We start from the raw sequence: 27,340 nt of genomic DNA, 5'->3' as shown, positions 1-27,340 counted from the left end.
CCTTAAGTGACAGTGATCCATGACGTACCGATACGTCATGGGTCCATAAGAGAGGTTAAGAGAGAAATATGTCCCTTTAAGAGCTAACTGGGTCCCTTTAAGAGCGAAATGGTTCCTTTTAATTGCGAAATGGGTCCCTTTAAGAGCAATCTGGGTCCTTTTAAGAGCAAAATATTTCACTTTAAGAGCGACCTGGGACCTTTTAAGAGCGAACTGGGTCCCTTTAAAAGCGACCTAGGTCCCTTTAAGAGCAAAATATGTCCCTTTAAGAGCGAAATGGGTCCCTTTAAGAGCGAAATGGGTCCCTTTAAGAGTGAAATTGGTCCCTTTAAGAGCAACCTGGGACCCTTTAAGAGTGACCTGGGTCCCTTTAAGAGCGAATTGGGTACTTTTAGGAGCGAAATATGCCCCTTTAAAAACAAAATGGGTCCCTTTAAGAGCGACCTGGGTCCTTTTAAGAACGACCTGGGTCCCTTTAAGAGCGACCTGGGTCCCTTTAAGAGTGAAATTGGTCCCTTTAAGAGCGACCTGGGTCCCTTTAAGAGCAACCTGAGTCCCTTTAAGAGCGACATTGCTCCCTTTAGGAGCGATCTGGGTCCCTTTAAGAGCGACCTGGGTCCCTTTAAGAGCGACCTGGGTCCCGTTAAGAGTGAAATTGGTCCCTTTAAGAGCGACCTGGGTCCCTTTAAGAGCAACCGGGGTCCCTTTAAGAGCGACCTGGGTCCCTTTAAGAGCGAACTGGGTCCCTTTAAGAGCTAAATGGGTCCCTTTAAGTGCAACGTTGGTCCCTTTAAGAGCAACCTGGGTCCCTTTAAGAGCGACCTGGGTCCCTTTAGGAGCGACATGGGTCCCTTTAGAAGCTACCTGGGTCCCTTTAAGAGCGATATTGGTCCCTTTAAGAGCGATCTGGGTCCCTTTAAGAGCGACCTGGGTTCCTTTAAGAACAAAATGGGTCCCTTTAAGAGCGACCTGGGTCCCTTTAAGAGCTAAATGGGTCCCTTTAAGTGCAACGTTGGTCCCTTTAAGAGCAACCTGGGTCCCTTTAAGAGCGACCTGGGTCCCTTTAGGAGCGACATGGGTTTCATTAAGAGCGACCTGGGTCACTTTAAGAGCTAAATATGTCCCTTTAAGAGCGACCTGGGTCTCTTTAAGAGCGACCTGGGTCCCTTTAAGAGCTACCTGGGTCCCTTTAAGAGCAACCTGGGTCTCTTTAAGAGCAAAATGGGTCCCTTTAAGAGCTACCTGGGTCCTTTTAAGAACGAAATATGTCCCTTTAAGAGCAACCTTGGTCCCTTTAAGAGCGAACTGGGTCCCTTTAAGAGCGAAATGGGTCCCTTTAAGAGCAACCTGGGTCCCTTTAAGAGCGACCTGGGTTCCTTTAAGACCGACCTGGGTCCCTTTAAGGGAGACCTGGGTCCCTTTAAGAGCAAAATGGGTCCCTTTAAGAGCGACCTGGGTCCCTTTAAGAGCGAAATGGGTCCCTTTAAGAGCAACCTGGGTCGCTTTAAGAGCGACCTGGTTCCCCTTAAAAGCGACCTGGGTCCCTTTAAGTGCGACCTGGGTCCCTTTAACCCTTTAAGGACATGGCCCATTTTCGTTTTTACGTTTTCGGTTTTTCCTCCTTGTGTTTAAAAGGTCATAGCACTTGCATTTTTCCACCTAGAAACCCACATGACCCCTTATTTTTTGCGTCACTAATTGTACTTTGCAATTACTGGCTGAATTTTTGCATAAAGTACACTGCGAAACCAGAAAAAAATTCAAAGTGTGGTGAAATTGAAAAAAAAAACGCATTTCTTTTATTTGGGGGAAATGTGTTTTTACGCCATTCACCCTGGGGTAAAACTGACTTGTTATGCATGTTCCTCAAGTCGTTACGATTAAAACGATATATAACATGTATAACTTATATTGTATCTGATGGCCTGTAAAAAATTCAAACCGTTGTTAACCAATATACGTTCCTTAAAATCGCTCCATTCCCAGGCTTATAGCGCTTTTATCCTTTGGCCTATGGGGCTGTGCGAGGTGTCATTTTTTGCGCCATGATGTGATCTTTCTATCGGTACCTTGATTGCCCATATACGTCTTTTTGATCGCTTTTTATTAAATTTTTTCTGGATTTGATGCGACCAAAAATGTGCAATTTTGCACTTTGGGATTTTTTTGCGCTGACGCCGTTTACCGTACGAGATCAGGAATGTGATTAATTAATAGTTCGGGCGATTACGCACGCGGCGATAGCAAACATGTTTAATTATTTATTTATTTGTTTACTTTTATTTAAAACCTGGGAAAAGGGGGGTGATTCAGACTTTTATTAGGGGAGGGGGCTTTTTACTATTAACAACACTTTTTTTTTTTTTTTACACATATACTAGAAGCCCCCCTGGGGGACTTCTAGTATATACACTTGGATCTCTCATTGAGATCTCTGCAGCATAGATATGCTGCAGAGATCCATGAGATCGGCACTCGTTTGCTTTCGGCTGCTGCAGCCGGAAACAAACGAGTGCCGAGCCGAGGATGGCGCCATCTTGGACGCGTCCCCGGCCGGCATCAGTAACGGAGATCGCTCCTCCGGGACAAGGTCCCGGAGGAGCGATCTCCCCCACTAGACACCAGGGAAACGTTGCCTCCGGTAATCGGAGGCAGCTGTCAACTTTGACAGCTGCCTCCGATTAGCTAATTAGCGGGCACGGCGATCAGACCGTGCCCGCTAATAGCGGCGGTCCCGGGCTACTCGCGGCACCCGGGATCGCGGCACTTCAAAGCGGGGCCGCCGCGCGGCCCCGCTTTGAAGTGCAAGTGAGGACATAGGACAAAATGGGTCCCTTTAAGAGCCACCTGGGTCCCTTTAAGAGCAACTTGGGTCCATTTAAGAGCGAAATATGTCCCTTTAAGAGCAAAATGGGTCCCTTTAAAAGCGACCTGGGTCCCTTTAAGAGCGACCTGGGTCCCTTTAAGAGCATCCTGGGTCCCTTTAAGAGCGACCTGGGTCCCTTTAAGTGCGACCTGGATCCCTTTAGGAGCGACCTGGGTCCTTTTAAGAGGGACCTGGGTCCCTTTAAGAGCGACCTGGGTCCCTTTAAGAGTGAAATGGGTCCCTTTAAGAGCAACCTGGGTCCCTTTAAGAGCGACCTGGGTCCCTTTAAGAGCGAACTGGGTCCCTTTAAGAGCTAAATGGGTCCCTTTAAGTGCAACCTTGGTCCCTTTAACAGCAACCTGGGTCCCTTTAAGAGCGACCTGGGTCCCTTTAAGAGCGACCTGGGTCCCTTTAAGAGCGAAATGGGTCCCTTTCAGAGCGAAATGGCTTCCTTTAAGAGTGATATGGGTCCCTTTAAGAGCAACCTGGGTCGCTTTAAGAGCGACCTGGTTCCCCTTAAAAGCGACCTGGGTCCCTTTAAGTGCGACCTGGGTTCCTTTAAGAGCGAAATATGTCCCTTTAAGAGCAAAATGGGTCCCTTTAAGAGCCACCTGGGTCCCTTTAAGATCAACTTGGGTCCCTTTAAGAGCGAAATGGGTCCCTTTAAGAGCAAAATGGGTCCCTTTAAAAGCGACCTGGGTCCCTTTAAGAGCGAAATGGGTCCCTTTAAGAGCGAAATGGGTCCCTTTAAGCGTGAAATATGTCCCTTTAGTAGTGAAATTGGTCCCTTTAAGAGCGACCTTGGTGCCTTTTAGAGCGACCTGGGTCCCTTTAAGAGCGACCTGGGTCCCTTTAAGAGCATCCTGGGTCCCTTTAAGAGCGACCTGGGTCCCTTAAGTGCGACCTGAATCCCTTTAGGAGCGACCTGGGTCCTTTTAAGAGGGACCTGGGTCCCTTTAAGAGCGACCTGGGTCCCTTTAAGAGTGAAATGGGTCCCTTTAAGAGCAACCTGGGTCTCTTTAAGAGCGACCTGGGTCCCTTTAAGAGCTAAATGGGTCCCTTTAAGTGCAACCTTGGTCCCTTTAAGAGCAACCTGGGTCCCTTTAAAAGCAACCTGGGTCCCATTAAGAGTATATGCACAGTATACAGGGATGTCACTATATGCACAGTATACAGGGATGTCACTCAGTATATGCACAGTATACAGGGATGTCACTCAGTATATGCACAGTATACAGGGATGTCACTCAGTATATGCACAATATACAGGGATGTTACTCAGTATATGCACAATATACAGGGATGTCACTATATGCACAGTATACAAGGATGTCACTCAGTATATGCACAGTATACAGGGATGTCACTCAGTATATGCACACTATATAGGGATGTCACTCACTATATATACAGTATACAGGGATGTCACTCAGTATATGCACAGTATACAGGGATGTCACTCACTATATACACAGTATACAGGGATGTCACTATATGCACAGTATACAGGGATGTCACTCACTATATGCACAGTATACGGGGATGTCACTCACTATATGCACAGTATACGGGGATGTCACTCACTATATGCACAGTATACAGGGATGTCACTCACTATATGCACAGTATACAGGGATGTCACTCACTATATGCACAGTATACGGGGATGTCACTCAGTATATGCACAGTATACGGGGATGTCACTCACTATATGCACAGTATACGGGGATGTCACTCACTATATGCACAGTATACAGGGATGTCACTCACTATATGCACAGTATACAGGGATGTCACTCAGTATATGCACAGTATACGGGGATGTCACTCAGTATATGCACAGTATACAGGGATGTCACTATATGCACAGTATACAGGGATGTCACTCAGTATATGCACAGTATACGGGGATGTCACTCAGTATATGCACAGTATACAGGGATGTCACTATATGCACAGTATACAGGGATGTCACTCACTATATGCACAGTATACAGGGGTGTCACTCACTATATGCACAGTATACAGGGATGTCACTCACTATATACACAGTATACAGGGATGTCACTCAGTATATGCACAGTATACAGGGATGTCACTCAGTATATGCACAGTATACAGGGATGTCACTCAGTATATGCACAGTATACAGGGATGTCACTTACTATATACACAGTATACAGGGATGTCACTCAGTATATGCACAGTATACAGGGATGTCACCCACTATATACACAGTATACAGGGATGTTACTCAGTATATGCATAGTATACAGGGATGTCACTCAGTATATGCACAGTATACAGGGATGTCACTCAGTATATGCACAGTATACAGGGATGTCACTCACTATATACACAGTATACAGGGATGTCACTTACTATATGCACAGTATACGGGGATGTCACTCACTATATGCACAGTATACAGGGATGTCACTCAGTATATGCACAGTATACGGGGATGTCACTCACTATATGCACAGTATACGGGGATGTCACTCAGTATATGCACAGTATACAGGGATGTCACTCAGTATATGCACAGTATACGGGGATGTCACTCACTATATGCACAGTATACAGGGATGTCACTCACTATATGCACAGTATACGGGGATGTCACTCACTATATGCACAGTATACAGGGATGTCACTCACTGTGTAGCCAGCCCCCACATATTATCCCCCCCCCCCCCCGTGTAGCCCCCCCACATAGTATAGGTCCCTGTGCAGCCAGCCCCCACATAGAATAATCTCAACATATTATCCCCCCCCCTGAAGCCCCCCACACAGTAAAAGCATCCCTCTGTAGCCCCCCACATGGCATTTTCCCCCTGTACAGCCCCCACATAGTATAGTATAGAGGGGTCTATAACTCCATGTTATAGGCCCCAAGTAAAGCTCCCACTGTGTAGGAGCATTCAGGGCCGATTCTAGCTTTTCTGCCGCCTGAGGCGAAAACTGACAAAGCGCCCCCCCCCCCCCCCCCCTCAGAGCAATAGTCAGAGAGAGAAGATCCAGGACAGGCACAGTGCATTACCGCAGTGTGTATGGGACACCACTATAGATAACAGTGTGCTCTGTGCAGTGACCAGATTTTTTAACTGTTTGAGCCACTATGGGCCCCCTGGGAGCTTCAAAACAAACAACAATCTACAACTGCTGACCTCTGACCTCAGGAGCCGGAGAAGAGCCATAAAACGGGCTGCTCTGTTAACTCTTTCAGTACTGCAGAATGTAGAGTATTACTGTGCATCACTTACATTCTGCAATACAGAAAGAGTTAACAGCAGAGCAGAACATTACTTTTATGCCTCTTCTCCTGCTCTTGCACTATGCTGAGGTCAGCTCGGAGGTCGGCAGTGCAGAGAAGACATAATATAGCGTCCCCGCTGCTGCTAACTTTTTCTTTTCTACAGTGTGTAAGTGATGCAGAGTATAATAACTATATCTATGTCTTATGTGATGTGAATATGAGGCTTCCAGTGCCTCCTCAGCGCTTCTCATGAGGAAACTGACAGGAAACACGTGATTCAAAGTAGCAGGAAGCATCTGTGTACATATGGTAAGTACCTCCTTTTTTTCTCCCATTCTACCTACAAGAGCAATGGTGAGAGGTAACAGCTTGTTCACACTTGTGTTGCTTGGTGGCCGCTTTCTCCGCCAGCAGTGCCTGTGGGGTTCAGGGGGGCCCTTGGGGTTTGGTCCTGTGACATTAGGGTTGCAGGGCTATTCTGTGGCCCCCTTCCCTGCTTGCGCACGCTTTGCGTTTGCTGATCGACACAGTGTTGTTTGGTTAGGGCAGTGCTTCCCAACCTTTTCCACCTCGGGCACCCCTTGGAAAAAAAAATTACCATGGGGCACCCCTACTAAATGATGTTCTATAAAATAAGAAAACCGTCATACAGTGACTTACAGGTGATGTCTTCTTTGATCTGAGGCGTCACTTTCCCTTTCCCTCTCCATCCAGTCCAGTCCTCCATGATGCTTTCTTCCAGCTACGTTTCATCTCTTTAGAACCTGCGAGACAAACATTTTAGGCTCCGCACATTTCTAGCAACTTCCTTTCCTTTCTCCCTCCTATAGGCTCCCAAAGTAACTGCGCCGTTTGGTGTTATGTGCAGTAAAGCGAGTAGGAATGTGGGATGCCCCCTGTATGTAGGATCCCCTACTGTGCCCCCACGAACTAATAATGCCCCCATGAACTAATAATGCCCCCAGAGGTGTCCTCATGAATTAATAATGAACCCCAGAGGTGCCCTCATGAATTAATAATGCCCCCAGAGGTGCCCCCATGAACTAATAATGACCCCAGAGGTGCCCTCATGAATTAATAATGCCCTCAGAGGTGCCACCATGAACTAATAATGCCCCCAGAGGTGCCCCCCATGAACTAATAATGCCCCCAGAAGTGCCCCCCATGAACTAATAATGCCCCCAGAAGTGCCCCTAAAAAAAAAACAAAAAAACATCCTACTCACCTAATACGCGCTGTGTGGCTACAGGCAGCAGCTCTCCTCCTCTTCTGGCTCCATCTTGCGAGCCGCAGGGACGGGACCTCCGGCAGGCATGATGACGTCACATCATCACGCCTGCCAGATAGGTCACGTCCCGGCGTCCCATAGGCTGCAATTTTGAAGTGACGGAGCCCTATGGGAGAGAATGTAGGAGCAGGACGCCGACAGGTCCTGCTCCTACATTTTGCTTGCTTTAATGTTCAGCCTGCTACTGTGCGGGCGGAACATCAAAGTGATCCGTGCATCCCGAGAAGCTGCACGCCCGCAGCTTCGCGGGATGCTTAAAGAGACAGTGCACATTTCCCACAGGGGTTCCGCGGCACCCCTGGTGGGTTCGGTTCTCCCGGCACCCCAGTTAGGGACTAGTGATGAGCGAGTACTAAAATGGTCGGGTGCTCGAGACGAATATTTCCCGATGCTCGTTTCGCGTAACGAACCCCATTGAAGTCAATGGGAAACTCGAGCATTTTTGCAGGGGACCCAAGCTCGGCCCAGGGGAGGTTATGTGAGAACCTGTCAACCACAGAAAATGGAAACACCACGGGAAACAGCAGGGGCAGCATGCATGGATGACTCTGAGGCTGCCTAATCGCACCATTACGCCAAATTCTGGGCTACAGCCGGGTGGTCAACCTCTAGACAATAACAATAACAATATAGTCTTTTTAAGAGGCCCCGGAATTTGAACGAATAAACTTTTAATCCTTTAAAGAGTATCTAAGAGAGGGCAAATACGGTAGCCTGTTTATTAAAAAGACCTGGTCAATCCTGCCTTTGAAACGGCTACAACATCCAAGGAAGGTAGAATGTGCTGCTCACGGCAGTGCTGCTGCGCCTAAAGCTGTGTGTAAGTGGGGCTATATGGTGTATGCCACCTCTTACACAGAACAATGAGAAGTGAGGTTGGATATGGCTGCACTTAAAAAGAAAGCAACCCTGCAGACTAGCTGCAGATGACAAAAGATACTGGTCACACTAGTTTTTCGAGGCTGTCGTATAGTCTGTGTGTAAGTGGTGCTTTAAAATAGTGTATGACACCTGTTACACAGGACAATGAGCAGTGAGGTTCTATGTAGCTGTACTACAAATGACAGCAATACAATGTACAACAGCAGCAGCACCAGCCACAGAAAAAATAATAGTACTGAGGACTTCTTTGGGGTCTGTATGCACCATCTGCTTTCCCCTTTCTCCCAGCAGTCGATCACCACAGTGTGCAGCTAAGATCATGGTAGCTGAACTGCAAATCCCAGCCAGCAGCCTGGACCAATTAAAAAAAAAAATTATGATTTTAAGCCCTTACACGGGCTGTTGGGTTCTTTCTCTAGTATACCTTCCTACAGAAACGCTAATTCCCTCCCTAACACTCTCCCTGACAGACAGCAGCTCTCTCCCTAATCTCTTCCAGGCTAGGTTCACACTACGTAAGTTTCCGGCCGTAGCGCGTTCCGTGAATAAGCGGGCGGAAACTTACGTAGTTTGCGTACAATGGAAAGTATACGATCTACGGGCGCACAGTTCATACTACGTACGAACTTACGCCCGGATCGTATGCGGCGCCGTAAAAATTAACCAAACCATTATTTCCGGACGGAAATGCCGTAACTTACGCCCGTAGCGTAATATGCGGTCCCGTACGTAGTGGTGATTTCTTCATTTTGCCAGCTTTTTGTTCCAATCCAAAAGGTTCTGTGGGGTGTCCGGGGCTAGGCGAAGATTTCCAAGTAAAAGACCGCTGTTAGATCGCTACAAAGAGCGCTCGGGAAGCGTAAGTACGCTACGGGCGTAAGTTCGCGGTTCGTACGTATCCGGCCGCAACTTGCGTAAAGTCGCGGCCGGAGTTTCATACGTATATGTCCGGCCGCGAAAAATATGCGGCCGGACATATACGTAGTGTGAACCTAGCCCCCGCCTGCATCTGACGCGAGCATCGCAGGACCTGATTCCTCTATGCTCAGGTCATCTGATCTGGCCAGCCAATAGTATTCCCACGTGATGCAACAAGCTCCCAAAGCCTCTCCTGCATCATAACTGGCTGAGAAAAAGCCGCCAAACATGCAGGAAGAGGTAGATGCCATTGTCTCGAGTATCGCAAGATGCTTGTCTGAATAACGTGTACCATTGAGTTCCCTAATACTCAAACAAGTACCAAGCTCGGATGAGCATGCTCACTCATCACTATTAGAGACTCATGTGTATCAGAAACCCGCAGGTGGAACATGAGGCAATATGGTTTGATCAAATTGATTATATACTAACTTTTGATGTTGGTTTTTAATGTAGCTGAACAAGCTACAGCTGCATTTAAATGTCTTGTTTGCCCCTATCCCTGGTGTGTGTCCGCCCCCCCCCCCCCTACGCAATTCGTTCGTGGAGGAGAGATCCCTTCATACTGGGCTGGGGCTCGGAAATCTGTAGGTCTGGTCCGCAGCAGAGGAGATTACCACAGCACTGATCTTATCTGCTGTATTAAGTAATGATAATAAAAAACCCCCAGGGGGACTAAAAGTTAAAGGGAACCTGTCACCCCCCGTGTTGGGGCAGAGCCCGGCTAACCTCCCGCTAGAGACCCTTATACTTACCCCGTTCACGAAATCCCGCTCCTGGAGCCGCTTCCACTGCTGAGATATCACCGTGGGAAACCCGGCGCGCGCGTATCAGAGAGGAGTCTGACGCTCATAGAGAATGACGGCTCCATTCATTCTCTATGAGAGTCGGACTCATCTCTGATGTGCGCGCGCCGGGCTTCCCCCGGAGACATCTTGCGGTGGGAGTGGCTCCAGGAGCAGGACTTTTGGGTACGGGGTAAGTATAAGGGCCTCTAGCAGGGGGTCGGCCGGGCTCTGCCCCAGCACAGGGGGGGGTGGGGGTGGGGGGGGATGACAGGTAAAGTTTTTTCATTAATAAAAAAAATCCCCTGCCGTAATTAAAGTTTAAATCACCCCCAATCCCATTTTATGAATAAAAAAATAAATAAACAAACATATTTGGCATCGCCGCGTGCGTAATCGTCCAAACTATTAAATTATCACATTCATCCCGCGCGGTGAATGCAAAAACCTGCCAGAGTGCAAAATTGATGATTTTTTGTCACACCAAATCAAGAAAAATTGTAATAAAAAGTAATCAAAAAGTCACATATACGCAAGCAAGGTACCAATAGCAAGAACAGATCATGGTGCAAAAAATGACACCTCACACAGCCCCAGAGATCAAAGGATAAAAGCGTTATTTATAAGAATAATAATAGAGCAATTTTAAGGAAACATTTATTTTTTATTTTTTTTTAAGGTTTTCATTTTTTTTAAAACAGTCATAAAATAAATTATATAAATTACATAGGAACATATATTATGATAGGACGTATGTCGTAAGCATGAAACTCCCCCAAAATTTCACTGCGCAAATAATTTTTAAAGCATACTTTATGGAAAAATTAAGTCCGCCATTGCAAAGAACAATTGGTGAAAAAAAGCAAGCGCTATGGCCTTTTAAACAAAAAAAAAAAATGAAAAGTTAAAATATACAGTGACCAAAGCAGTGTCGTACCGGCCCACCAGAGGATCCTCCGGGGGGGGGGGAGGGGGGGGCACGCTTTACAACATGCACCAACACTGATTCATTGGTGGGCCCCTAGGATCATTTCATCTGGTGAGCCTGATTCCCCAGTCCGACACTGGACTAAAGTACAACAGGGGTAGCATTCTCACCTGCCCTGTGGCAGGCCTAGGTTCGTTTTCCAGCCAATGCAGGTATATATTTACTTTTGCTTCTCCATTAGCACCAACCTTCCCTATATTTACATTCACAGTTATAATATCGGTAATAACCGGTCCCGATGTTTGTGTTCTTTCCTATTGGGTACAGTGATGTGTGGCTGACGTAGTATGACAGCACGAAGGGCGGAAGTGACGTAGCGGCTTTTTGACTATGAGCAGAAGGCGGAGGCATGGAGATGAGAAGCCTGCAGGAAACAGTGTAGTTCGGGAAACTTTCCACGGTGAAGTGTGGAGCAGCGGAGAGGAAGCCGCGCCCTCCAGGTGATATACACTGATACTTAGCAGGTGCCGGGGAGCGTAATCTCCTGCTGGTGCCGAGGGGGCAACCTACCTGCTTATGGTGCCCGGATACCGAGGAATCAGGCTGGCAGCTGATGGTACCCGGGTGCTAAGGGGGTAGGCTGACAGCTGATGGTGCCCGGATACCGGAGGGCCAGGCTGGCAGCTGATGGTGCCCGGATACCGGAGGGCCAGGCTGGCAGCTGATGGTGCCCGGATACCGGAGGGCCAGGCTGGCAGCTGATGGTGCCCGGATACCGGAGGGCCAGGCTGGCAGCTGATGGTGCCCGGATACCGGAGGGCCAGGCTGGCAGCTGATGGTACCTGGGTGCTAAGGGGCCAGGCTGGCAGCTGATGGTGCCTGGGTGCTAAGGGGTCAGGCTGGCAGCTGATGGTACCCGGGTGCTAAGGGGCCAGGCTGGCAGCTGATGGTGCCCGGGTGCTAAGGGGTCAGGCTGGCAGCTGATGGTGCCCGGTTGCTAAGGGGTCAGGCTGGCAGCTGATGGTACCCGGGTGCTAAGGGGTCAGGCTGGCAGCTGATGGTACCCGGGTGCTAAGGGGCCAGGCTGGTAGCTGATGGTACCCGGGTGCTAAGGGGTCAGGCTGGCAGCTGATGGTACCTGGGTGCTAAGGGGCCAGGCTGGCAGCTGATGTACCCGGGTGCTAAGGGGCCAGGCTGGCAGCTGATGGTGCCTGGGTGCTAAGGGGTCAGGCTGGCAGCTGATGGTACCCGGGTGCTAAGGGGCCAGGCTGGCAGCTGATGGTGCCCGGGTGCTAAGGGGTCAGGCTGGCAGCTGATGGTACCCGGGTGCTAAGGGGTCAGGCTGGCAGCTGATGGTACCCGGGTGCTAAGGGGCCAGGCTGGTAGCTGATGGTACCCGGGTGCTAAGGGGTCAGGCTGGCAGCTGATGGTACCTGGGTGCTAAGGGGTCAGGCTGGCAGCTGTTGGTACCCGGTTGCTAAGGGGCCAGGCTGGCAGCTGATGGTACCAGGGTGCTAAGGGGCCAGGCTGGCAGCTGATGGTACCCGGTTGCTAAGGGGTCAGGCTGGCAGCTGATGGTACCCGAGTGCTAAGGGGTCAGGCTGGTAGCTGATGGTACTCGGGTGCTAAGGGGCCAGGCTGGCAGCAGATGGTACCTGGGTGCTAAGGGGCCAGGCTGGCAGCTGATAGTGCCGATAGGTCAGGCTGGCAGTTTCTATGGAGATCTCATTGCTACCCCCATGGCCCCTCTGTTGTTGTTTTCCTGATGCTATGTATCTGTGTGATGGTGGGCTATTCTCTGTAGACAGAGGCATGTGTACCCCCCCATGTGTCATCTGTCAGGGTCCACATTCCTGTGAATAATCTCATAGTGATTCCACACTGATCTCTTGCTCCATCCACTGAACACATCCTATAGGCCCCGTGTACCTCATAGCATTTATTGGGTTATGTCCATCAGTTTACTTTCCTTTTTAGTAGTAGTTTAGTAGTTTACTTTCCTTTTAGTAGTTCGTTCCGGGACTGCGCTTGTAATCCAAATCCACTCTTAAACCAAAGCAAGTTTTCCCATAAGAAATCATGAAATGCAGACAATTGGTTCCACACCCCAAAAATAATGATTTATTATTCTGAATAACATGTAAAACAGATGAAACAAACATCATAAACAGCAGAATATGTGATATTATAAGTTACTGTACAGTAATGGGAGAAGATGGGAAACACAAGGGCGGACAGAGACTGCAGGGGGCATGAGGGACTGAGCAGGGCAGATGTGGGCACATACATGCAGCGCTCTCTGTCCAGGGAGAGAGGGGTTACAGCTATGGAGAGATTACCTCCACAGTCCTGTCCCCTGATGCAAGACCCAGCTTGAAGTGGATCTGCTATGATTAGGAAGGTGAGGGAGACTTCCTGGGTCAGAGTACAGTGCTGTAGACCATCCTGTGCAGGCCCATGCCCCTCCCCCACTTGCGAACCAGTACAGGGATCTCTTAAACCAAAGCAATGCTCTTAAACCAAGTCACAATTTTGAAAAACTGTGAGCTCTTATATCAAAAAACTCTTAAACCACTGTGTAGTAAAGTTACCACTGTATAGTGCAAAGCCTCCCCCCAGGAATACTATAGCACACTGCATAGATGACATATGGCTCATGTCTGATGATATGTCCAGTGTATGTGCTGAATGGGATGTGAGTTTTAGAAATGTCAGGAAACCCAGAACTAAGCTGCTAATCTAAGTTCACTAGTTAAAGGGGTTCTCTACTATTCGGAAATAAACCAAGACTGTTTTAAAAATCTAACAGCACCTTGTAGAAAATATCCTGTAATAGCCACTGTGTAAATAGGTGGGATTCACGCAGGTAAACTCAGAGAAGAACATCTGAAAGCATCCATAATGATGCTTTGTAAGTTTATTCACATAACAGAGTACATGGGAGCGGAGTTTCGACCCTTAGGTCTTTATAAAGACCTAAGGGCCCTATTACACCAACATATATCTGACGGGTTTTTACAGCCAAAGCCAGAGGAAAAGAGGAGAAATTCAGTCTTTCCTTTACGACCTCTTCTCAGTTTACAGCCTGTTCCTGGCTTTGGCTGCAGAAATCTGTCAGATATATGTTGGTGTTATAGGGCGCTAAGGGGCCCCTGTAATAGGCCCCTAAGTTGCTCCCATGTACCATGTTATTTGAAAAAACACGTCTTTATTACGGATGCTGTTGAATGTTTTTCTTTTGTCGTAGAGACATGTCAAAAGCCGATAATCTTCTCCCGTGGAATAGAAGGCAACAATTAGTCGACATTGTTCATGTCAGCTGATCGTTGCCTCGTTTGTCTTTCAAACATGTTGAAAAACAAACTACTCCTACAGCAACGATCTGCTGCCGTCGCTCCGTGGAATAGGAGTGGCGGCAGCAGACCGCTGCTGTACTCTATGGGCTGCTCGGACAATCTAGTGATCTCCCGGGCAGCTCCCCGCAGCCCCTCCCGGACTCACCCGCTCGCTGCTGCCGAGTGCAATAGCGGCGGCAGCGAGCAGGGAACGAGGAGCAAACGAGCGCTGATAGCGCTCATCTGCTCCTTATAGTCGCCACGTGGAATAAAGGGCTTTACATTATGAGCCTGATTCCTCACATGAGACAGAGCTGTGCTTAGCACAGTCCTCTTCTGTCTTGTTCTCATGATCGGTAGAGATCGGAACACCCTCTATGACAAGTCAAATGTGTTTAGAAAAGACAGTGACACTTTAACTTTAAGGGGTTCTCTAGAGAGTAACAGTTTTTTTTTATACTTTTTTTTTTTTTAACTTTATTAAAATTAATGTACATATTTTTTAATAAAGCATAATTTTACGTTGAGTGGCAGCAGTGTGTGTTTGGGGGCAACATGGGCCCCTCTACTGCCATCAGTGTTCTTGGGAATTGGAGGGCTGTCTCAGCCCCCTGGTCCTGTGTCCACCCCTCTGATCCAGTGCTCTTGCACATGGTTCTTTGTATAAAGCAGGGTCCTCCCTTCTCACATATACTATATATTATTATTATTATTATTATTATTATTATTATTATTATTATTATTATTATTATTAGAAAATACAGCACCTGGGGGTGGGAAGCTGCCTGCTCAATGTGGGAAGGCTGGCGCACAAAATGACAGATAGGGACCCTTATCACTATCAATAGCACTGGGTCACAGCAGGGAAGACAGCCCTCCAATTACAAACGTTACAAACATACGATACAAACGTTGGCAGCAATAGAGGGGCCCTTGTCACAACCGCTGCTGCCACTCAATGTAAAATCATGTTTAAACGGAAAACATAATTTATCCACACTATCTGCCAGGGCTGAGGAGTCGGTAAGCTGCAGCTCTGACTCCTGAATTTCATCAGTGATGGACTCCAGCTCATTCATAAATGGCCAATCAGACACTAGGGGAGTTATCACACTAATATAAAGTAGACTTGGCTCAGGAGCACTTCTTCCTAATATCCTACATGATCCTTGGGTGACTTCTGAGTGCAGAAAATTCCCCTCGTGTGTGTGTATGTGTGTGCGCGCGCGCCGTACATGCAGCTAATCTTTAGCCACCATGTCCTGAAGAACTAAATACTAGACTAGATGGACCAGGTGGTCTTTTTCTGTTCCCCATACACAAAGAAAAACTTCTAACAATGCCAGATACCTGTAATATAGAGTTCAGACATAGGCCCAGATTTATCAGCTCTCTGCCAGCGTCTGCACTCCGAAATTGTGGCGGCCCCACAGCAACTACTCACTCAGTAGCGAGCCAGTCAGCGACTGCTGCTGTGTACCACCTCAGTAACTCATTGGCGGTGTGGGCATTTCTGAGTGGGCCATGACATCACAGGATCGGGAACCCGGCGGGGGACCATGACGTTGACGCTGCACTGTGGGGGCATGAAGACAGGTAAATAAGACTTCTTTATCATGACCCCAACACCTCCTTTCCCCCTCTAGATGTTTCACTGTTACCCAGAATACCCCATTAATTTCTGTCTCTCTCTATCTTAAACACATATGCAGCCTGCTGCAGCCATAGCACGCACACGCAGCCTGCTGCAGTCATAGCATACTGAAGAAAAACTCAGTCTTTTCCCAGAGAAAAAGCACTACATCGAGGACAGAGTTTACTGCTTACTACTTAAGGCTTTAGCTTCTTCTTCTCATCTGTATTGCACAGGATATTTTCTTGTCTAATTAGGACCAGTACTTTATTACTGATTATATGGAGGAAATGCTTCACCCTGTGCAGGGGCGTAGCTAGCATTCATGGGGCCCCATAGCATAAAAACTATATGGGCCCCCCGCCAAATGCGTCCCAGGGTATATGTATATATATGCATCTAATAAGTATATAATACCCTCATATCTACCCCTTTCAAAAGTTTATAAAATCTTTATATACACTATATGGCGTGCACCCTCTCATTCACTTACAGCAGCACACTGAGCACGGTGGAGAGGTCCGACGCGGAATTACGCCATGTTTACTCCGTGTGAACAGGGCCTAAATGAGGATATTACTGTATATACACATGGAAGAGGTATATATGATGGTTTTATATGCACACCAGACCTGATCAATACCACCATACTGTGACTGGATAAAACCGCCACACCAGACCTGACCAATACCGCCACACTGTGACTGGAGAACACCGCCATACCAGACCTGACCAATACCATCATACTGTGACTGGATAACACCGCCATACCAGACCTGACCAATACCGCCACACTGTGACTGGATAACACTGCCAGACCTGACCAATGCCGCCATACTGTGACTGGATAACACCGCTATACCAGTCCTGACCAATACCGCCATACTGTGACTGGATAACACCGCTATACCAGTCCTGACCAATACCACCATATGTGACTGGTTAACACTGCCATACCAGACCTGACCAATACCGCCATACTGTGACTGGATAACACCGCTATACCAGACCTGACCAATACCGCCACACTGTGACTGGATAACACTGCCATACCAGACCTGATACCACCATACTGTGACTGGATAACACCGCCATACCAGACCTGACCAATACCGCCATACTGTGACTGGATAACACCGCTATACCAGTCCTGACCAATACCACCATATGTGACTGGATAACACTGCCATACCAGACCTGACCAATACCGCCATACTGTGACTGGATAACACTGCCATACCAGACCTGACCAATACCGCCATACTGTGACTGGGTAACACCCCCATACCAGACTTGACCAATACCATCATACTGTCATGGTATAACAGCACCATATTGGGGTACATGAGGCATATTACTGGTCGGTTTTTATTCAGTGTTTTATACAATCAGAAAAGGTAACATAGGGAAATTCAGTCCTACAGGAGCTGCAATCACAGGGTGACTGTACACAGTGTGGGACTACAACTCCCAGTGTGCTCTGTCTATGCAGCTTGTGTCCCCTTCAACTATGAGTCTTGGAAGGGGGGCACAGCCAGCAGCTAGACCGTGCTGGGAGTTGTAGTCCTACAGTGTCACAGCTCCTGTAGAACTAAAACCCCCTGCTGCTGTCAGTAGTTGTGTGTAAGCATGCCCCAGTGTCCCCCACCCCCCACTGTATCAGTGATAGTGTTCTGTATGTGCTGTATACTTACACAGGAGCCGTCACAGAGGTCCTGGTAGGAGAGGGGGTCAGAGGTCATCCTCAGCGCGGCAGGCAGATAAGGAGCGTCCTCTTCTCACAGTGACAGGAGAGAGGGAGGGGGAGCGCAGGGGCTTTATCTCACTCTCTCTCTACATACTCTGCGCAATCCTCCCTCTCTCTGGCGATGCCACTGCCTCAGCCTCAACTTCCCTGTCTGAGGGGAGGAATGTGTGTGGAAGCAGCTGTGATCCGCGTGGGGGGACAGGCTGAAGGCGGCCTGTGATGGAGGAAATCAGCAGCAGGCAAGTGACGCTTGACGCACGGGCGGACAGCAGCGGATCCCACTGTGACAGTTCGGGGAGGGGGGTTGTGTTGCCTGGCTGATTACAATGTTACAGTCCGGAGGGGGGGGGGGTCACTGGCAGATCGCATACTGTCACAGTCTGGGGCGATGCTAGCACATCACACTGTCACACTCAGCATCATTGGGACACTTGTTTTCCCGAGGGGGCCCGGGCCCTCTACTACACAGGGCCCCATAGCGACCGCATTCCCTGCCCCCATGGTAGCTACACCAGTGACCCTGTGTAACTAAATGTAAGCGATAAAGTGTTTTTCTGGTTGTTATAACTAAGGGCCTTAGATTCATAGAAAATAAAATATATTGATGAGAACCACTTATAAAATATGAAAATTCAATTATAAAATTTTGAAAGATTTTTTTTTTTTTTAAAGCTGGAGTCGGTACTTATTTTTTTCTGTCTCCAGGCAAAACTAGCTCTGACTCTGACCAACGATAATTTGAGAACATGTTGGAAGATCAAAATGAACGATTTCTCGCTAGTCGTTTGATCGTTCGCTGCGTTTACACGTACGATTATCGTTTGAATTCAATCGTTATCGTGCAAAAACGAACGATAAATCGTTCCATGTAAAAGGACCATTAGCATGCATGTGGGTGGGGTAATTATTAGTAGTGTGCAACAAATCATAAAGGTTAACTGTCAGCTATTTAACCCCTTTGTGCTGCAGCTAGTTTGGGCCTTAATGACCAGGCTAATTTTTCAAAATCTGACCTGTCTCACTTTATGCTCTTATAGCTCAGTGATGCTTTAACTTATGCTAGCGATTCTGAGATTGTTTTTTCGTGACATATGGCACTTTATGTTAGTGGCAAAATTTGGTCACTACTTTGTGTGTTTTTTGTGAAAAACATCAAAATATCATGAAAAATTTTAAAAATTTGCATTTTATGAACTTTGAAATTCTCTGCTTCTAAAAAAAGAAAGTCGTAGCACATAAATTAGTTACTAAGTCACATTACCAATATGTCTTCTTTATTCTGGCATAATTTGGTAAACATATTTTACTTTTTTAGGGTGTTATGGGGCTTAGAAATTTATCAGCAAATTATCACATTTTCGTGAAACTGATTTTTTTAGGGACCAGTTCTTTTTTTAAATGGATTTAGAAGTCTGGTATCCTGAAAACCCCCATAAGTGACCCCATTTTGGAAACTACACACCTTAAAGAATTAATCTAGGGGTATAATGAGCATTTTAACCCTACAGGGGCTGGAGGAAAGTATTCACAATTAGGCAGTAAAAAAATTGAAAATTTAAATTTTCCAATAATATATACGTTTAGATTAAAGTTTCTCATTTTCAAAAGGAATATGAGACAAAAAGCACCCCAAAATTTGTAATGCAGGTGTTCTTGAGTACAACGGTACCCCATATGTGGGCGTAAACCACTGTATGGGCACACAGCAGGGCTCAGAAGGAAGGGAGCGCCAATTAGCTTTTCCAATGCAGATTTTGCTGAAGAAGTTTCTGAGCGCCAGGTGCGTTTGTAGTGCCCCTGTAGTGTCAGCAGAGAGAAAACCCCCCATAAGTCACCCCATTTTGGAAAGTACACCCCTCAAAGAATTCATCTTGGTGTGTGGTGACCATTTTGACCCCACAGGTATTACAGGAAAGTATTCAAAAGAAGACAGTAAAAATGAAAAACTCGAATTCTTCCAATAATATGTTCGTTTAGTTTGAAATTTCTCAATTTCACGAGGAACAAGAGGAAAAAAAGTACCCCAAAATTTGTAACGCAGGTTCTCCTGAGTACAATGGTACCCCATATGTGGGCATAAACCACTGCATGGGCACACAGGAGGGCTCAGAAGGGAAGGAGCGCCAATTAGCTTTTTCAATGCAGATTTTGCTGCAGAAGTTTCCGAGCGCCAGGTGCGTTTGCAGTGCCCCTGTAGTGCCAGCGGAGTAAAATCTCGCCATAAGTCACTCCATTTTGGAAAGTGCACCCCTCAAAGAATTTATTTTGGGGTGTGGTGAGCATTTTGACCCCACAGGTGTTTGAGGAAAATATTCAAAAGTAGACAGTAAAAATGAAAAACTCGAATTTTTCCAATAATATGTTCCTTTAGTTTGAAATTTCTCAATTTCACGAGGAACAGGAGAGAAATGTCACCCCAATATATGTAAAGCAGGTTCTCCTGAGTAGAACAGTACCCCATATGTGGGCATAAACCACTGCATGGGCACACAGCCGGGCTCAGAAGGGAAGGAGCGCCAATTAGCATTTTCAGTGCAGATTTTTCTGAAGAAGTTTCTGAGCGCCAGGTGCGTTTGCAGAGCCCCTGTAGTGTCAGCAGAATAGATTCCCCCCAAAAGTCACCCCATTTTGGAAAGAGCACCCCTCAAAGAATTGATCTTGGTGTGTGGTGACCATTTTTACCCCACAGGTATTAGAGGAAAGTATTAAAAATTGGCCAGTAAAAATGAAAAACTCGAATTTTTCCAATAATATGTTGGTTAAGTTTGAAATTTCTCAATTTGACGAGGAACAGGAGAGAAAATTCACCCCAAAATCTGTAACGCAGGTTCTCCTGAGTAAAAAGGTACCTCATATGTGGGCATAAACCACTGTATGGGCACACAGCAGGGCTCAGGAGGGAAGGAGCGCCAATTTACAGGAGCAAAACCGCAGCTAGTAATGGTTATTAGAATAGCGCAGTTACTAAAATAAAATAAAAAAAATGAAATTACAGGTAATGTGGGGTGGTTACGGGCAACCTGGGGTGGTTATGGGCAACCTGAGGTGGTTACAGGTAATCTGGGGTGGTTACGGACAACATGGGGTGGTCACGGGCAACCTGCTGTGGTTACAGGCAACGTGGGGTGGTTACAGGCAACGCGGGGTGGTTACGGGCAACGTGTGGTGGTTATGGGCAACGTGTGGTGGTCACGGGCAACCTGCTGTGGTTACGGCAACGTGGGCTGGTTACAGGCAATGTGGGCTGGTTACAGGCAACGTGGGCTGGTTACAGGCAACGTGGGCTGGTTACAGGCAACGTGGGCTGGTTACAGGCAACGTGGGCTGGTTACAGGCAACGTGGGCTGGTTACAGGCAACGTGGGCTGGTTACAGGCAACGTGGGCTGGTTACAGGCAACGTGGGCTGGTTACGGGCAACGTGGGCTGGTAACGGGCAACGTAGGCTGGTTACGGGCAACCTGCTGTGCTTACAGACAATCTGGGATGGTTACGGGAAACGTGGGGTGGTTACGGGCAACCTGCAGTGCTTACAGACAATCCGGGGTGGATACGGGCAACGTGGGGTGGTTACGGGCAACCTGCAGTGCTTACAGACAATCTGGGGTGGTTACAGGCAACGTGGGCTGGTTACGGGCAACCTGCTGTGCTTACAGACAATCTGGGGTGGTTACGGGCAACGTGGGGTGGTTACGGGCAATGTGGGGTGGTTATGGATAAACTGAAGTTCTTATAGGCAATCTGGGGTGGGTACCTGTAATCTGACATGGGCACCGCAATCTGGAGGGGGTCATTGGCAATTTGGGGTGGTCAGAGGCGACGTGTGGTGGTCAGAGGCGACGTGTGGTGGTCAGAGGCGACGTGTGGTGGTCAGAGGCGACGTGGGGTGGTCAGAGGCGACGTGCGGTGGTCAGAGGCGACGTGCGGTGGTCAGAGGCGACGTGCGGTGGTCAGAGGCGACGTGCGGTGGTCAGAGGCGACGTGCGGTGGTCAGAGGCATCGTGGCGTGGTCAGAGGCATCGTGGCGTGGTCAGAGGCATCGTGGCGTGGTCAGAGGCATCGTGGCGTGGTCAGAGGCATCGTGGCGTGGTCAGAGGCATCGTGGCGTGGTCAGAGGCATCGTGGCGTGGTCAGAGGCATCGCGCGGTGGTTACGTGCAATCTGGGGGGGGTTACATGTAATCTGGCATGATTACGGGGAACCTGGGGGGTTATGTGCAACCTGGAAGGGTTACAGACAATCTGGGATTGTTACTGATAAACTGAAGTGCTTATAGGTAATCTGGGGTGGGTACATGTAATTTGGGGTGGTTACGGGCAATCTGGAGGGGGTCACTGGCAATTTGTGGTGGTTACGGGCAACGTGCGGTGGTTACGGGCAACGTGCGGTGGTTACGGGCAACGTGCGGTGGTTACGGGCAACGTGCGGTGGTTACGGGCAACGTGCGGTGGTTACGGGCAATGTGCGGTGGTTACGGGTAATCTGGGGAGGGGTTAGGGGTAATTTGGGAGTAAACTGCAATTATTACTATAATAAAAAGTGTGTGTTTTATTTTTTTGTATGTTTGTCACTTTTTGTACTTTATACATTCATTTTCACTGTATTACTATGATTACTGTGATATTTTCTATCACAGTAATCATAGTTCAGTGACAGAGACCAAATTGGTCTCTGTCACTTTAAATTTTCAGAGCTTGGCTGGTTGTGAAGCGCATGCGCACTTCATAACCAGCCAGGACGTCGAGGAGGAAGGAGCTCCGTGGATCCGGTGAGTATATGGGGAAGGGAGGGTGACATGGGGGGTGGGGGGCGACTTGGGGGGTGGGGGGACATCACTTTTTATCCCCTGTCACCAATCATTTATGGTGACAGGGGATAAAAAGTGCCGGGAGCACATGGCACAAGCGATCAGCGGTATATAGTATATACCGCTGATCGCTTGTACCGGGACCCCACAGGGGGGTCCCCGATGACTGCCCCATGCTCTCCGCTACCTCCGGTGGCGGAGAGCATGGGGCTTTCATTCATTTTAACTTTTTCATCGCTGTGAACCGACGGGGGAGGGGGGTTAGTTATCGGGGCACTAGGGGGGTCTGATCTGGGGTCTGATATACACTTATTTCATCTCCCCCCGCCGTAGATTCACGGCGGGGGGAGATGAAAGGTGGCGGCGGCACCGGTAATCCTCTTTACCGACGGCCGCCGCTATAACGTTAATAGCGGCGATCGTCGGTAAGGGGGGGGGCCGGGACGGACCTCACACACTGCCCCAACCCCTCAGCTACCTCCGGTAGCCGGGGGGATGGGGTGGGGGCCGTCCCGGCCCCGCAGCCTTATTCTCTGCCATCGCCGTAAAAAGCTGATGGCAGCAGAATAAGGCCCATTAGTGACCGCCGTAGAAAGCCGTATCGGCGGTCACTAAGGGGTTAAAATGTCACTGTCATTAAATTTTTTTTTTGCAAAAATGAATAGTACAGGCGATTTTAAGAAACTTTGTAATTGGGTTTATTAGCCGAAAAATGCATTTTTATAATGAAAAAGCAGTTTGAAGCTCTCCCCCTGTCTTCATTATTCTCCTATGGAGAGAGAAGGTAGAGGCACCAAAACAGGACAACAAAGAGTTAATTTACATTCACATCACGGGCTCTCTCCTCGGCAGTCACCACTGACCTCTCTGACCTCTTAATAGCATTCTGAATAGTTCCCCCGCTGTGTAGTCCCTTGTTCTTGGCTCTGAGCTGCCCGCTAATCTCACTCCTTCCTCCTCCCCCCTCCCCTCTCCATAGCTCAGACAGGATCCGACTGATAAAAAACCAGTCAAGATTTCCTGATTCTGAGCAGTGGATGACGTAAAGGAGCCGAGGGGGGGACCTGGAAAAAGGCTTTAAATGCAGATAATGGCATATTTGCCTAATAAACCCAATTACAAAGTTTCTAAAAATTGCCTGGACTGTTGATTTCTGCAAAAAAAACGACAGTGACTCTTTGAGCAGATGCTCAAGGGGTTTTCCTGGGGAAACACATTGATATCACTGATCAGTGACCTCACATTAAATACATGTTAGGTATAATAAAAATAGGTTTTGGAGAGTGAACAAAGGAATATAGCCATGAAAGCCTTTTTCCATGAACCTGTTTATTTGCTGTGTGGGAAAGTTTATGGGAAAAGTGCTACCTTGTCTGTGATGGAGGCTGCTCGGCAGCTTTCTTATAAACATCCTGTGTAGATTCCTCCCTGATCCTGTTCATGCACGTTAGCTGGGAGGGATACTATATGCCATGATACTGCTGTAATAGCTGTTATCATCCAATTAGAATGGCATTGGAAAGGCTTGCAGCATGAAGCACCTGGTGACAATCCGATGGAGCTTGCATTGTCCGCTACAGCAGTGTTTCTCACCCTGTGGTATGCGTACACCGTGCAGGTTTAGGGGGTACGTAGGAGGAGGAAAAAAAAAAACCAAAACAGGAAAAATGCATAATTTAAAAAAAATACGCTATGTAAGAATATAGTGTGACATAGTAGAGCTAAAAATTCTTCTGCTCAACATAGTTAATGCAATGGGTGGCGGTGAAATATGTGGACTTGTGGGGTTTGTGTGTTGCTCTGCCTGGCTTCACGTGGAAATGTATCTGCCTACAAGGGGGCATGTGTCTGCCTACAAGTAGTGAGGGAGGGTTGGGGGCTATATGGCTGCAAGGGCAGGGCTGTGGAGTCGGTAAGCCGCAGCTCCGACTCCTAAATTTCATCAGGACCGACTCCGACTTCTGAATTTTAGCAGGTCTGACTCCGACTCCTGCTCCTTCATAAATGGCCAGTCATATACCAGGGGAGTTATTTATCACACTGGCTCAGCAGCTTCTCCCTAATGTCCTACATGATCCTGGGGCGACTTCTGAGTGAAAAAAGGAATACTGTATATAAAGCAGATTCTCCTGTGTGTGCAGTGGATGCAGCCAGTCTCCAGCCTCCATGTCCTGAACTACTCACAACTAGACTAGATGGAGCAGATAGTCTTTTCCTGCTGACAGTCTTCTATGTTTCTAACTAAATATTCACCATACTTAAAGAAACACTGCTAACAATGCCAGATACATGTAATATAGAAGTCAGCCATAGTGAAATACAGAGGCACATAGTGATATAGAGAGGGGTCATACATAGTGATATAGAGAGGGGCCACACAGTAATATAGAAGATCACTGTGGGGGCACGCAATAGCGCTCACACACACACACAAACACACAGCCTGCTGCAGCCATAGCATACACACACACACACACACACACACACACACACAGCCTGCTGCAGCCATAGCATACACACACACACACACACACACACACACCCACACAGCCTGCTGCAGACATAGCACACACCACACACACAGCCTGCTGCGGCTATAGCATACACACACAGCCTGCTGCAGCCATAGCACACACACACACCAACACAGCCTGCTGCAGCCATAGTACACACACACACACACACACACACACACAGCTTGCTGCAGCCATAGCGCAGACCACACACACAGCCTGCTGCAGCTATAGCATACACACACAGCCTGCTGCAGCCATAGCACACACACACATACACACACACACATACACACACACAGCTGCAGCCATAGAACACTGAATAAAAACACACAATCTTCTCCCAGAGAGAAAACACTGAGGACAGAGGTTACTGCTACACTACTTATGTCTTCTCCTCCTCCTCCTCCTCCTCCTATATTACACAGGATATCTCCATATTACACTGCTGCTCATATAAAGTCATCCAGCATCCAGGAAGAGAACAGCACAGATCTCCCCCCACACAATGGACTCTTCCAGCTCAGAAACAAACTGCCAAATAGTGACCGACAACTTTTCCATGACCACCCTTATCTAATAGGGCCAGTGTCCTATGAGAATGTTGCTCATCTATATCATAAAAATGAAAGTCTGTCTGTCTGTCCGCCTGTCCCATATAGACTTCCAAACGCCGGAACAGTTTGACCCCAAATTTAGCCCACAGATACATTGGGTGCCCGGGAAGGTTAGAGCGAAGGTCCCGTCCTTGCCAGATGTACAGTAGAGGAGGGGCATGCGGAACACCCCCCGATAGAGGTGAATGGGAAAATCTCCACACTGCACACACAGGTGACATAATTAGCTGCAGCCCTGCCCAGAGGAAACGGCAGTTGGGAGCCTTAGCAACCAATAGGATTACTACTTTCATTTTCTCAGGGAGCAATGGTTGCTAGGGCAGCTGCCTCACAACATCCACAGAAATAACTGGTAGGCCCCCTACTCCATCTATACAGTACATGTATACAGGACCCCCTACTCCATCTATACAGTACATGTATATACAGGACCCTCTACTCCATCTATACAGTACATGGATACAGGGCCCCCTACTCCATCTATACAGTACATGTATACAGGGCCGTATTACCAGCTGCTGCTGCCCTAAGCACTAAACCTGAGGACGCCCCATCCTCACTCACTAATTAGCATTATGATAGATTGGTAGATAATAGCTCCAGAGGTCACATTTAACATAACCATATCAGACCTCACCAATACCACCATACCAGACCTGACCAATACCGCCACACTGTGACTGGATAAAACCGCCAGATTTGACCAATGCCGCCATACTGTGACTGGATAACACCGCCATACCAGACCTGACCAATGCCGCCATACTGTCACTAGAGTACACTGTCATACCAGACCTGACCAATGCCGCCATACTGTCACTAGAGTACACTGTCATACCAGACCTGACCAATGCCGCCATACTGTGACTAGAGAACACTGTCATACCAGACCTGACCAATACCGCCATACTGTGACTGGATAACACTGCCATACCAGACCTGACCAGTACTGCCATACTGTGACTGGATAACACTGCTATACCAGACCTGACCAATACCACCATACTGTCACTAGAGTACACTGTCATAACGGACCTGACCAATACCGCCATACTGTGACTGGATAACACTGCCATACCAGACCTGACCAATGCCGCCATACTGTGACTGGATAACACCGCCATACCAGACCGGACCAATACTGCCATACTGTGACTGGATAACACTGCTATACCAGACCTGACCAATACCACTATACTGTGACTGGATAATACCGCCAGACCTGACCAATGCCATCATACTGTGACTAGAGAACACTGTCATACCAGACCTGACCAATACCGCCATACTGTGACTGGATGACACTGCCACACCAGACATGACCAATACTACCATACCCCCCTTCGAAAAGACACTATATTTTCTGGCAAGTCTGAACAGGAGGTGGAAGACTAGAAAAAAAAATAATTAAAAGTTGTTCTCTTCCCCCTGCTCCCTGGTGCTGCCCCCATGCAAGGTGCTGCCCTAGGCAGACCACGAGTGCCTAATGGTAAATACGACCCTGCAGGTATAAAGGACACTACAGGTATACAGGACCCCAAAACTATACACTACAGGTGCACGGGACCTCCACCGACTATATACTACAGGTATACAGGACCCCAAACTATACACTACAGGTATACAGCACCTCCACCAACTCTATACTACAGGTATATAGGACCCCCCGAACTATATACTAAAGAACACTACAGGTATACAGGACCCCAAAAGTATACACTACAGGTATACAGGACCTTCATCAACTATATACTACAGAACACT

At 47.9% G+C, this 27,340-nt stretch overlaps 1 protein-coding gene across 4 annotated transcripts in view; it reads left to right on the top strand.

Annotated features, from left to right (window-relative positions):
* The first annotated feature begins 11,291 nt into the window (after positions 1 to 11,291).
* KATNA1 (katanin catalytic subunit A1) overlaps positions 11,292 to 27,340 on the top strand; it is a 175,241-nt gene continuing 159,192 nt past the window's right edge. For 2 of the 4 annotated variants that reach the window (XM_069955637.1, XM_069955636.1), the window contains exon 1: positions 11,336 to 11,426. Coding sequence is in view for 1 of the 4 variants with exons in the window: in XM_069955639.1 (XP_069811740.1) it covers positions 11,317 to 11,426 (110 nt within the window). In the remaining 3 variants the exon portion in view is untranslated. Of the gene's footprint in view, positions 11,427 to 27,340 lie in introns of all 4 variants that reach the window. The other 2 variants (XM_069955639.1, XM_069955638.1) reach the window with 2 other exon arrangements.

This window comes from Dendropsophus ebraccatus, assembly GCF_027789765.1.
Source record: "Dendropsophus ebraccatus isolate aDenEbr1 chromosome 6 unlocalized genomic scaffold, aDenEbr1.pat SUPER_6_unloc_1, whole genome shotgun sequence".
In the NCBI taxonomy this organism is placed as follows: Eukaryota; Metazoa; Chordata; class Amphibia; order Anura; family Hylidae; genus Dendropsophus; species Dendropsophus ebraccatus.
The sequence above is the reverse complement of the archived record's forward strand: the minus strand, read 5'-3'. Positions and strand labels throughout refer to the sequence as shown.